Source organism: Phragmites australis, chromosome 6 (assembly GCF_958298935.1).
Source record: "Phragmites australis chromosome 6, lpPhrAust1.1, whole genome shotgun sequence".
NCBI lineage: Eukaryota > Viridiplantae > Streptophyta > Magnoliopsida > Poales > Poaceae > Phragmites > Phragmites australis.
Window position 1 is genome coordinate 14,121,451 of NC_084926.1, and position 13,481 is coordinate 14,134,931.

The following is a 13,481-nucleotide window of genomic DNA, read 5'->3' on the forward strand; positions in this document are numbered from 1 at the left end:
TGAATTCAACAGGAGAGAAGGCATGTGCCAGCGGAAAGGGCCCAGAAAATCACCGAGGGTGTCAGATCCAGGTGAGTTTAAGCTGGCTTGGGTTTAAATCTTGCAAGATGGCAGGACGATTGCCGATTGGCTGGACCGGATCTGTAGTTTCGAGGTCCAAACAAGAAGCTGATCTTGCAATTCACACACAAATTCGGAAATCAACAAAGAAACCAGAATAAGGAAATAAGCAGATCATAAAACGAAACTATTGCCAAACCTTAGGACACAAAACCATACATAGCAAACGTGTCCAAAATGATAAAACCCACAGAACCGAGAGACGGAGGCAGAGGCTAAACACATGTAAGCTGCAGCACGCGGGGAACGGACGGAGGGAGGCAGCAGGCGAGGCGGCGCTTCCAGGCGGCCGGTCGCGAGTCCATATATACGCGCACGGCCACGAGGGTTCCTGCTTAGGGTTTCTGTGCCGTCTTGGGCTAACCTAACCGCAACTCCTGGGCTATGCTTGCCATCGGCCCAGCGACAGGCAAAACGGACTGGACGGATTCACCAATGGGCCGCAACGGATTGTGTGGATGGAGGTGCAGGCATTTATATTTTTATTTTTAATATTTGCAAAAATAAACGGCTATGTCAAAATATTGCACATCTGAGTATCATCGTCCGTTGTATGCCCATTTTAAGGCGTGAATTGCAAAATAGATTTCATAACTTTAATTTAAATGTGTCTCCGACGGACATATGCAAGGAGGTGCGGGCCGACCTTGTTGCCTTCACAAACAGATTTGATGTGCGTCCACCGAGAGTGGACCGGGTAGAGCTGAGCAACAGTCTATGTCGATTTGCACGATGTTGTCATGATATGTTACATCGTGTTTCATGTCGCGGAGGACGTGACGACGTGGCTGGAACATCTTGGATGAGGTCCCCTGTACCATGTAATGTGTCGAGCACCTCCTACATGCCAGGGGGTCATCATCCCAGGTGCCGCAACTTGGTCTCACTTTCGTCTCCACATTAGGGTGGATGAGAGGTGTACATGGTATGTTTTATCATTTCTATAAAATTGGTTTTGTTTTCATGCTTACGCCTCTTACAATTAGCGCTCACAATGACAAATGCTCAGTGGGAGGACTCGGTTGCGTACGTATCATCTATTTCTTGTTTGACAGATGACTGGGGGCATCACTAGACTTTTGGCGAGAGTCTGAACACTTGGTTTGCGAAGCCTTTAATCACTTAGGGCTTGTCTCGGTGGGCTGATGCCCCGCCGTCTAGCCTACTTAGGAGGAGGCGACTAACCTAGAGGATGCGACATGCCCTAGACATCCGTTGAACCACTTTGACGTATTCATCACAACAGATATGCCATCGAGCGAGAGGAGGGTCCAACAAATGGACTAGAGGACATGCTTGTATTCCGTGCTATGGTTGTACTTATACTCTGTACTATTGTTAGGTTATTTACACCCTAATGTTTATTTCTAGTTTTATCTACTACTATGTTTTTGTTAGTACTGCTATTTTGACTATAGAGTCATACCCCGAGCATTTCATAACCAACATAATAAACACACATGACCTAAATTACAACAGCATGTACAAGCATTCCATAACCAACATAATATTACCATTAAATTTGTGTTACCCGAACACACCCAACTGTGATAAAAATATGTATTCTTTTTTCATACATAACCTTTTTAGATATAGCCTTCTCATCATTAGACTTTTTAGAGCAACATTTTTTTTTCAGATATAGGCTTTTCAAAAATAGTCTTTTCAGACGTAGGCTTTCAGATGTGGCCTTTTTAGATGTAGGATTTTCAGAAGTAGGTTTTTCATATGTAAGCTTTTCAGAAGTATTTTTTTCATAAGTAAGCTTTTCAGAAGCAGTATTTTTAGTTGATATAACCACACCTTACAGCAGAATCAACTCCTTTCCAGAGCCAATTTCCGTGGACTTAGTCCATGCACCAGCATGAATATGTTGTATAAATAGATGACCTCCCAGCAACATGTACACCTAATCAACTAGCCTCAACCTCCACATCTCGGACGAAAATGGAGTCTGGTCCTTTCCCCAAGAAATACATGCCGGATACTCTGCATGATGGGGTCGAAGTGACTATGTGTTGGTGTGGAGATATTTGTAGGGTGATGAAGTCCTCTGAGCTCTCCTACACCTACAGAAGGAGGTTCTTCATATGTCGTAACTACGAGTATGATCCACCCCATGGAAGCACCAATGTTGGCTCCTGCCGTCAGGTAATCATTTTAGGCCAAAATACTCTAAATACAACTAAGAATTACCATTGAATATTTTGGTCTCCACCATCACTATGTGACTTCTTACAGTGGTTGGATACTAAGCAATTTCAAGCGGATGTGTTCCTCCTTCACACTGAGCATTGCGCCGCTTGGAGACGCTTCTATAAAATGGAAGCCGACGAGAGGATGGATGCTATGCACAAGCGTATTCAAGAGGAGCAACAGAAGATGAGGGAGAAGCGTAACCGTATGATGGTGGAGGCCCGTGAGGTGGAGAGGGAGAGGAAGCACGAGAAGGCACGTCGGGCGCGTGACGCAGGACCATAAGTGGAGAGGAAGGAAAAGTACCCACGTTTCACTCAGTAGATCAGATGTTGTAATCATGTTGTTTATATTCCCTAAGACATGTTAGGTTCAGACGCGGTACTTGTTTAGGTTAGAATTATCGTCTATCTTACATGCCACTGCCCGTGTATGTCGCAGTTCCCATTAAAATCACTTTGTTCAACTTTCCATTTCCTTCAATTCCCGGTATCCAAAATATCGTACAAACATTTAATGGCACTAGAAGATTTGACAACAAAAAAAATTACGACGCACATACACCTCTTCTGCCGCAAATTAAATTAATTTGGGCAAATCAAGGTAACCTATTTTTTGTAATTTTCTGAAATGGTAGTGTAATTTTTCAAATATTAAAAAAATAAAATGAATGGCGACGAACTTTTAAATACTTCAAGAACACCAAAAGATGTCATATAACAATTGTATAAAATATAGTAAAGAAATCACTGAAAGATGTCTGAAAAGACTAAGCCTGAAAAGTTTGTATTTCAAAACGCTCACATTTACGAAAATTTAAGTCCATGTACAGTTTCTTTTTTTTCTTAGTGATAACTTAATAATTTTTTTGTTAACAGTCTGAAAAATTAAGTACAATTATATTTTTTTAATGGTAAAAAATTTCAAAACAAAATCATTCAACCCCAAATAAAAATGATAAAGGTCTTGTCATCAATCCATATGGTGAGGTCCTCTCACCACACACGCATGGTGACAATATCCTTTGTTGCCGTATAATTTGGTGACTTGGTCTTGTCGCTAGACGGTATGGCGACTTGTCACTAGTCGCCGACTCGCCTAGCGACAGTATGCTATTTCTACAATTTCCCTTAAACCAAAATTATTTTTGCAATTTTTTTTGAAATTAATATTATTTAGAAATCCACAAGTGGAGCATGTGATTCGCCCGACGCCCACCCATGAAGTGCAGACGCGTGACAACAAAAAATATTTTGAGAATGATTCCCTTCATACGTCCGAGCGTTGACGATTTGTTCGGACGTTATCATCACGGCTGATCATGTAACCAACAACGTTGGCTATCCTTTATCCAAATGATGGACCCGAACTCTCATTGAACAAAAATCAATTTACATCTCATGTCTGAACTCAACTCAATGAAGAAGAAAAAAACAGACACTACGTGGACGGCTCTCATCCACGTAATGATGCTCCTCCCTCGCAGTCATATCCCTCGACTGACCCAGACTCACCACTCAGTCTCCTCTCTCTCTCTCTCTCTCTCTCTCTCTCTCTCTCTCTCTCTCTCTCTCTCTCTCTCTCTCTCTCTCTCTCTCTCCTACGTGGAGTAGGATCCCATGAGGATGAACATGGATCCTAACAATAGGGCCTCCATTTTGGCTGCAAGGAGCTCGATCTAGTTAGTAGAGCATCCATTTAGGTGTATGCCAAAGAGCTTGATCCATACGAAGAGAAGCTTGATCTGGTTCAGAAGAGCTCGAATCCTAGCGGTAAGACATCGATTTGGATGGCAAGGAGCTCGATCCCGATGGTAGGGCATCGATTCAAGTAGTGAGGAGGTCGATCCTAGGGTAAGGCTTTGATTTGCACTACGAGGAGCCTGATACTAACAGGACGACGCCTTTGTGGGTGGCATAGCTTTAAATTAGGTGGTGACTAGCTCATTCCTCATAGGATGGCTTCCCGAGATGCTCATTCTGAAGGGGCTCCATTGGCCCTGATGTGATCCTCTATTGTAATCTCCAAAAAGCTCGATTTTATAGTCATCGTGCACAACGTTTACGCCCTGGGTAGGCATGTTGCAAATGTTTTTTTTTTGACATGTTGTAATTGGTGTTTTGATTGTTGCAACGACAAAGAATGTTCATGATGACGGTCTCCTCTTTCTTTTGTCCTCTCCTTTTCTTCTGTTGCAATTCGAGCACCCTCCTGCAGATATGACTTTTGCAGATGTTTCACTTTCTTTTTTGATAGGTTGCAATTATAATTTCTCAATGTTGTCACTTATGTTTTTCTATGTTGCATTATCCTATATTTGTTTCTTGAGATTTCTGAATACTATATTTCAGTATGTTGCACTAGTATTACCTTTATGTTGCACTAAATATTTTAGCATGTTGCAACATTACTTTCCGTTTATTGTATTTTCATTTTGGTTCTGGCACTTGTTGCACTAAGCTTTTCGTTGCAGTGGTTATTTGTCTCTATTATGGTTAAAACTTGTTGCAAATATGAAGATAATATTCCGTATTTTAGACCACGTAGATATATAATTTTGGTGATGTTGCAATTATACATTTTGATGGTGTTACTTCATCCTGCCAAACATGCGCCAGTTTAATATACACTATGTATGTTTCTCATTGGTTGCTAATGTTTTAGTTTTGCGATCTTATATTCGTATTTAATAGTTAAAGTATAAAACTCTTCCCAGAATGTGGCAAGAAATTTTGATTGGTTGAAGAGAGCTGTTAATACTGTTAACTTATGATCGATATTGATGAGGGTATTTCTGGAAAGACGAAGCAATAGTTAAGCCAAGAAGATTATCGGGTATATCAATGTCAAACAAAGGGTACCTCCCATGCCACTTTCGGCTTTACAACTTTCAATTAAAACTTTTGCATTCCAGTAGGAATTTCAAAGGCTTTCAACTTGGCTTTGGAAACTTCCATCTGGAACGGAAAAACTTTCAATAGGATTTTTCAACTTTTAATTCCAAAATCTATATTTCAACTGGTATTTTAGGGCACTTTCATCTAGAAATCTCCAACTTCGAAATGAAAATTGCCACTCATTGAGCGTGCTACTGGATTATAAGAACATTTTCAACTTGGAACTTTAGTCTTTCATCCTGGATTAGGCAATGCATTATTTCATTTTTTTTATTATTTTAGTGGATAGGTATAGTTAGGGTTTTGAGGTCACACATGGACAGTGGCAAATCATAGTGGAGGCCTGACTGGGACGTGGCCTCCTTAGCTTTTTTTTAATTAGTACCTAGAATGCAATAGCCAATTTGTCAATTTGTCTCATACACTATTAGGCCCTGTTTGTTTCAGCTTCGGATTCTGGCTTTCAGCTTTTATAATCCGAAGCTGAAACAAACAGGCAGCTTTTGGTTATAGCTTTTTAAAATCTGCTGGTTGGATTGTGAGAATCTGAGAAGCTGGTTTTCCTCAGCTTTTGATAGATTGTGAAAGTCCATTTTACTAAACTGTCCATTAAATTTTTTTAGAATCTACAGTCTAAAAGCTTTTCACAATCCAGCTTTTCACAATCCAGCTTTTATAAGCTGCTTTTCAGAATCTCTAGCTGAAACAAACAGACCCTTAGTGGTCCTCCCTATTTCAAATGGGCTTCCTCCTGGGATTGACCATGCTGTCTACACATGAACATAAGTTAGCAAGTAGCAAGCAGCAGTTAGCAAGTACCGATACGCTAGCTATCTTTCTCCAAATCGAAGTCCTTTTCGATGAGAGAAAAATAGGCATTGTCTTTGCCCCCCTTGACATTTCCTTCCAGCTCTGCCACTGCACACAGAGATATATGTGTACTGCTGCGACAGTGAGGGGCTATGAGCACGTACGAAGCACAATGTTGTAGTGGAGACGAGCATTCAAAAGGTACGTTTTTCTCACGGGTATAGGTAAATTAGTTTTTCTACTCCTGATGGTGACCTTAGCCGTTTGGCCTTGTCCATAGATAAATGGTTTGCCAACTACATTGGTGAAAATACTGGTACAGACACAATTTTGAAGAAGTATTCGTCAACTGTTGCAACAATTTTTACTGGCCTTGCTTCTGCTGCATTTCTGGGACATAAGTTGACCATTAATTTTCTCCTGGGCATATCAGTGGTGTTTATTTCAATGCACCAGGTGAGCTTACCTTTTCTTATACATAATTTCATTGAGCCAACCTTCTTCCTCTTCCATATATCTTACTGCCATTTGTCCTCAGTTCTTCTCTCCAGTGGCTAAAGTCAAAGATGACAAACCAACTGAATTATTAGAGTCGGAAGATACACAAAAGCATCGGTAAGTTCTTCACTTGTTTCAAATGGTTGGGCTATAGCTGCAATGTTTGGTTGAGGTTTCACTTAGTGTTCACCTTCTTCCAGTTGTATCAGTGAAATATAGTGCTGTTGAAGAAGTGTTGTTTTTGCACTGAGTCCTTGATCCCCTTCCAGGCTTTTAGCTTTGACATAATGACATGTGCTTCTAGGATGGCTGTCCACAATGTTATAGAAGCAGCAAAGCTCTTTTTTAACAAATGGCCTCATAAAGTGCTTATTTTTTTCACAGGTCATCTGAATCTTCTTTTGTAAATATGACTGCTGGTGCCACTGATGACGTAAGTCACTTGTTTTTGTTTTTTCTAAATTTCCGGAAGGAAAATAGATGTACCATTTTCATTCTGGAATACTTACATCCAAGTTCCCTGTCATTTCAGGCGAGCCATCGGATTGGAACTGATGAGAGGCAACCACTGTTGCCAACATGAACTTGTTTATGAGGTATATCAGTTGACATGGTATATAATTATATGCATGCAGCTTGCCAAATTAGTTTGATGGAGGATGATTAAGAAAATAGAAACCAGAAAAGAGTACATTTAACTAATGTTTTTAGTCGCTATTTGTCAGTGATAGTTCATTATCTATATCATTTTGAGAAAGTTATACAAACAGATTTTTCGTTAATTAAATGGTAGAGGCATCAAATGTTGATACAGACTGAGGCTCTCATTGTTTTGGAAATAGGCTTCAAGACCAACATGATCTGGTTAGCTGCAACAGTAGGTTATGCTGTGTAAGCTGAGGGCTGCAGGATTAGATTTTGATTTCCTAAGAAGTTAGATAATGACTTCAGATCCACATATGTAATATGTTCTATATATAATTTACTAATGCAAACTAAGTTTCCGGAAATGACAGTTAAGCGATTAAGTATACCTCACTTGTCAAGCTCTATAACTCTGGTTCGTATGGTTCTGCAGGTAGGATAGAAGACATTCTTTTTTGCCATGTGAGCAGCACATTTCATGTAGCATTGCGAGTTGAATAAACTATTGTACACTGTAAAGGCAAAGAAAGAAGTATCATCGTGTTTTCCCTTTTCTTCTTTCATTTTTTGGGATGAGGCGGGTGGTGAGCCGTGGCTTGTGGGAATGGCACGCCAACATAGATGTTTTGATAGGCACATAATTTCATAGTGATTCCCTAATACGATACCTGTAACCAAAATTTTCCTGGAACTGTATACTGAACAGTGCCAATGAGATATTCTTTTTGTAAGAAACTTTTCGATGCTGATGAATGTTATAAATTGTTCCCTGATTCTCTAGCCGTGTTCAGTGATGACTAAGGATACACATTTTTCTGAATAAATTGATGCCATGCATCTGGTGCAGGACGGTAATTGAGTGACCAAGTGCAAGGCGTAGCCTGGGGGATTGATGTTCTTAATCAACAGCCCCTGCATTGCTGCACGCACACATACATATATATATATATACATATGTATGTGCGCGCGCTTGAACAGCTTGGTCGAGCGACGAGGGTGGATCATTTTTTTTAGACGTTTTGTCGTTTGTAAAAGGACGGAGGGATAGGGTCATTCGGCTTTGAGCAATATTTATTACAAATGTTTTATAGACTAAGTAGTTTTTTAGCTGGATGATACCATCTATTTGTCTAATGACAGTGATAATTAGCATGTTATATTGCTAATTACTATTTATTATTATGAGATTATGGTTGATAAATGTTAGTATATTTATTAGTGTATTATTATGGTCGTCGCACCCGCGGCTTGTGGCGAGATGGGGCTCAAGTCTTCAGCCCGCCGCCCCGGGTCCGAGGAGTCCTCCGCGCCCAGGCCAAAGTACAACAAGGTGCTCCGAAACGGCGTCATCGTCGAGATGGAGGTCATAACCGTCGGCGGCGAGATGTCCGTCGACCCTAAGCTGAAGCCCCTCCGGAAGCGGATGTCGTCGGAGCTCGTCGCGCTCCGCGACCTCCTGAAGAAGGCGGAGCTCTTGTCTTGCAGCAAGAACGGGCGGTTCTTGGTCACCGAACCACGACCCGAGGCGCCGGTGGAGGCTGCCGACAAGACGCCGTCAGCGAAGAGGAGGAAGGTGTCTCCTCTCGTGGAGCAGATAGAGACACTGCGGATGTCGTCGGACGAGCGGGAGCAGGTTGCCGGTAGCCTGACGGCGCTCTCGTCGTTGCTGCCGGACCTTATCGTCGATATCTTGAAGAAGCAGTGCGGTGGCGATGACGATCCCGATGGAGAGTTCCAGATTGACCTCAACTCCATGGAAGGTTCTGTCCTGTTCGAGCTGAAGAAGCAACTGGACGAGTTCGCCGAGAAGAGCAAGAGCGAGGTCGTCCAGGAGGAAGAGGAAGAGGAAGAGTACGTCGACATCTGCGGTGGCGTCTCTCCCATCAAGATCGCTTCCCCTCTCGTTCCCCTGAAGGAAGCCGGCGAAACAGGCAGCAGCCCAAGTTCGAGCAGCGACTCCGGGAGCTCATCTGCGAGTGATTCAGACTGCGACGCGAGCACCTCTGACAGCGACTCCGACGAGAGCAGCTCGGACAGCGAGAGCGACTCCGACGAGAGTGCCAGCGGTCCAGCTCCACCGGCGGTTCATCTCGTGGAGAACGACATCTCTGCTCAGCCACCGAAGCCGGCGACGTCGGAGCAGAGCGTATAGAAGCCCCAGTACCAGTGCATCGCGCTGCCGGCGCGTCCCGTCACCAATCTGATCGCCAAGGCGCAGGAGGCTCTAGAGAGGCGGCGGCAAGATCAGAGGGCGCGCGCCAGGGAGCGCGCCAGGGAGAAGGTCCGCCAGGAGGTGCTCGAGGTGGAGAGGGCGGCGTTGCCCGACGTGAGCATCCGCCCCTGGGACTTGGAGCAGCTCGGCATCGCGGAGTTCGAGCACATCGGAGGCGGCCTTCGCGCCGCGCGTGGCCGTCCCAGCGTTCTGCAGCAGCTGGGGTTCTTCCTCAAGGCCGACTCATAGCGCCGGCAGTAGGATAGTTGTAGGTGACATGCACTGATGCCTGCATCCTTGTAGTTGTGTTGCAACCAGATTGACCATTAAAGCGAGATAAATACATATCTTAATAAAAATTTTATGAAATCAATGAATTTCTCTTATTTGAATCACCAACACATTTTAAAACTCAAATGAAAAAGAAATAGAGAAATTTTAATAAGAAAAAATCGAAGTAACACGACTCTACAGATGATATATGAAACATATATTCTACTTAAGATCAATCTATATGTTTAGTACTCGAAAGATCACAACTTGCAAAAAAATAAAAAATGATGAACTAGAGGTAAGAAAATTCAAGACCTCATCATATAAATGTATGTATACGAATTTTATACCTTTAGCAACAAGAAGAATGACCTCACAAGATGAAAAAATTTCAAACCAAAAATCAAAACAAAAATCAAATCCGAAAAAAAACGTGCAAACTTGCAAGGAAACTAATAGAGAAAAATTAAGAAGAAGGTGAACACAATAACATGAAAAAAAAAAAATTTCATTACAGCAGAGGTCAAACCAATTTTAGATAGATTATAAAGATTTTTTCTCACAAAGCTCTCAGCTAATACATATACTAAGCACTTCTTTTCCTCCACTCTAAAACTCTAGCACAAAGCTCTCATATAGATAGCACAAATGGCTCAAAATGACTGATTTATCTGCTCCTATAGCCTTACCCCTCTATTTATAAACCTAGAAAACTTGATATCTTAGTTTACTAACTTTTTTCTAAAATATTCATCTCTTATAGTACACTCATACCTACCACCGATGGTATTTTAGTCTATTTTCTTCTCGATTCATTGGACGGCAGCGGTACCTTCACGATTTAGCTTTTCCTCGACGTAAGCTTCGTGATGTTGCCACATACTCCTCCAATCCTCCCACGGTTTTGAGGCTAAACCACGGAACTCTAGCACGTTTCTCAAAGCGTGACTCCCTATTTGTTTACACCTTAAGCAAGCGCTTTCGATATCGACGCATATACTCTGTCTTACGATCCTGACCGTCAGCAAGTTTCTCCCGCTCCCAATCCTTCGGGTCGTCTTGTCACTTGCACTAGCATCCCCTTCGTTTGACTTTGTCAACACGCCGTCTTCATCCATCTTCTATATTTTGCTTGACCTTCACATGTTCAATGAGGATCACCCATGACTTTGCTCGGCCTCTTTGATCGTTCGACACCAAGCATTCCGCTTAGTCCCGATCATGCTATCGTCGACCACCATGTTGCATCCATCACCTACACACCATGAGACAAGCAAATACATAGCTCCAACTCCAATTCCAGTTAGTCCATAATCAATATACTCAAATAAAATCCCAAATCAATTCAAATTACATCAAAGCTCATGCAAAACTGAAGATCATCAAATCAAATAAATATCAATATTAATCACTCATCACAAGTAAACTAAGATATATTTTAACTTAGTTTCTCAATCTACCCCTTGATGAGTGTATTGACAACCCTCAAAGTACAAAAAATTTAGTTTGAAGATATTAAAACAAGATAAGCTCATCCAAGTGACAAAAAGTCGAGAAAAAGCAAAATATATCACTTCACATAATAAAAATTGTAAAAACCCTAAACGAGTCAAAAACCTCAAAAGAGCAAGACAACTCAGAGACCAAAAACACATGCTTCTCCTTGATGATTGCATATTTTCTATTTTCTCCTTTTATTTTATTTCTAGATAAATGCAATTTTCTCCCTCTTTGTTGAATATTTGTGTATAATATCTTTGGGCATATTTTCTCCTATTTTGACAATGCATACATCAAGGATACAAGACAATACCAAAGATGTGCAAATGAAATACAAGCCTATAAAACTTCACATATAGATCACAAAATACTTGTAAGGACTAGAGATGTCAAAGCACTATGATGAGTAAACAATATAACTTAAAAGCGCACAAAGTCTCGAAATGAGTTCATGTCACAAGCAGTGGGAGTGAAGAAGTTTTGACCATGTTATTCAATTATCCAAAAGATGTCACTACAAAAGCATCCATAGTTTCATGATCAATACAAAGATTAGATAAACTAGTGCTATATCAAGTTCAAACTAGCCAATCAAGTTCAATCCGATGGACTATGTAAATACCTACATATCAATCCAAACCTTAGTTTGACAACATGAAAAGAACATTCTTAGCAGATTAAAAAGCACAAGTTAAATTTCTCATTTGATCATTTAACTATCCTCAAGTGAGTTTTAAGCAACCATGGGTTCACTTCTTTGGCAAACCACATGAAGCTTTAAACCACCTTATTGAATTCAATTTTAGCTCAAAACTTGATCATTTATTTTATTAACTCAACACAAGATTCAAGATATGTAATTTTTCATAAAACCAAAACAAGTTATGCTTTGCGACACAAAAGAGAATATACTCTCCCAAGAGTTAATCATGGGCTAAACATTTACATAGACAAAGATTAAAGACCCTCAATCCGTTGAACTGAAAAAAGCGGCCTAGCACAAGCTTTTCACAGAACTAGCCCTAATTTAAGCATCGATCAAGCTAAAGCAAATACTCAATGGTGACAAGAGATTATATTCACATTTGAAGTTCATTCTTAGAAAAGATAAACTTGCTCAATAGATTTTATACCATATTTCAATAAGAGCCTAAACTTGCATAAATTGTTATACATCCACTATACTTAACATAAATTCACAACTAATACAAGAAAGTGTAAAGAACATATAAGTAAAGCTTGCTAACATGATTATCTTACAAAATATTATACAATGTAAATATAATAAAAGTAAGATAGAGTATGTAAAAAGGCAACTTCCCTCCTATAATGCTATAGGAATGACACACACCAAGCTTTTTCCTCGGTAAGGCAAACCTTATTGTATCTAGAGGCTAGGTAAAGATGTCGGCTAGCTGGTGTTGGATATTTATGTAGCTCAACTCAATATCTCCATTCACATTGTGATCTCTTAGGAAGTAGAATATCACATCTATGTGTTTGGTTCTAGAGTGTTGAACTGGGTTATTAGCTAAGCTTATGATATTGGTGTTGTCATACAAAATCGACACACTCTGAAATCTAACCCAAAATTCCTCAAAGTAGCAATCATCCACAAAATATGTGAGCAATAGCTTGCAGCTGCTATATATTTAGCTTCAGCAGTAGACTACGCAACGTTAGACTACTTGTGAGAAGACCAATACACAAGAGAAGTGCCCAAGAAATGACAAGTACTAGAGGTACTTTTCCTGTCAATTCTACAACCAGTAAAATTGGCATCCGAAAAACCACGAAGAGAAAGCGAAGAGGATGCAGAAAACCAAAGACCATACTTGAGAGTGTGCTTGAGATACCTCAGAATACGTTTCGCCGCTTGGCGGTGAAACGTCCTCAGTGAAGCCTGGAAACGAGCACACAAGCATACGACGAAGTGGATCTCGGGTCTTGTCGTCGTTAGGTACAAGAGGAAGTGAGAGAAGTCATCAACAAGAAAGAAGACCCAATAGTAGTGAGAGAAGTCATCAACAATGACAAGAACATACCACTTTCTGCCTGTCGAACGAACTCAGGAAGGACCAACAGTGTTCATATGGATAAGTTCTCGCGGTCGTTCAGTCATCACCAGATTGACTGGTGAGTGAGGAGCGGCAACATTCGTTTCATACTGACAAGGAGCAAAAATAAGATTCTTCTCAAACTTGAGCTTAGGCAATTCTCGGATCAAACCTAGGGTACTCAAACGAGTAAGAAAATCAAAGCTCATGTGTCCTAGTGTTCTATGCCACATCCAAAGCTCAGAATAAGACTGTGCAATCAAACAATGAGAA

The 13,481-nt window shown here is 40.9% G+C and overlaps 2 protein-coding genes across 2 annotated transcripts; both read left to right on the plus strand.

Annotated features, from left to right (window-relative positions):
* The first annotated feature begins 6,175 nt into the window (after nt 1–6,175).
* Nucleotides 6,176–7,104, plus strand: LOC133922982 (CMP-sialic acid transporter 5-like). The gene is made up of 5 exons (XM_062368474.1): nt 6,176–6,224; nt 6,304–6,479; nt 6,562–6,638; nt 6,906–6,954; nt 7,054–7,104. The coding sequence occupies exons 1-5, from the start codon at nt 6,176–6,178 to the stop codon at nt 7,102–7,104; spliced, it is 402 nt and encodes a 133-aa protein (XP_062224458.1).
* A 1,320-nt stretch (nt 7,105–8,424) lies between these two features.
* Nucleotides 8,425–9,627, plus strand: LOC133922983 (lisH domain-containing protein C1711.05-like). Its single transcript, XM_062368475.1, has 2 exons — nt 8,425–9,312; nt 9,385–9,627. The coding sequence occupies exons 1-2, from the start codon at nt 8,425–8,427 to the stop codon at nt 9,625–9,627; spliced, it is 1,131 nt and encodes a 376-aa protein (XP_062224459.1).
* Nucleotides 9,628–13,481: the final 3,854 nt, after the last annotated feature.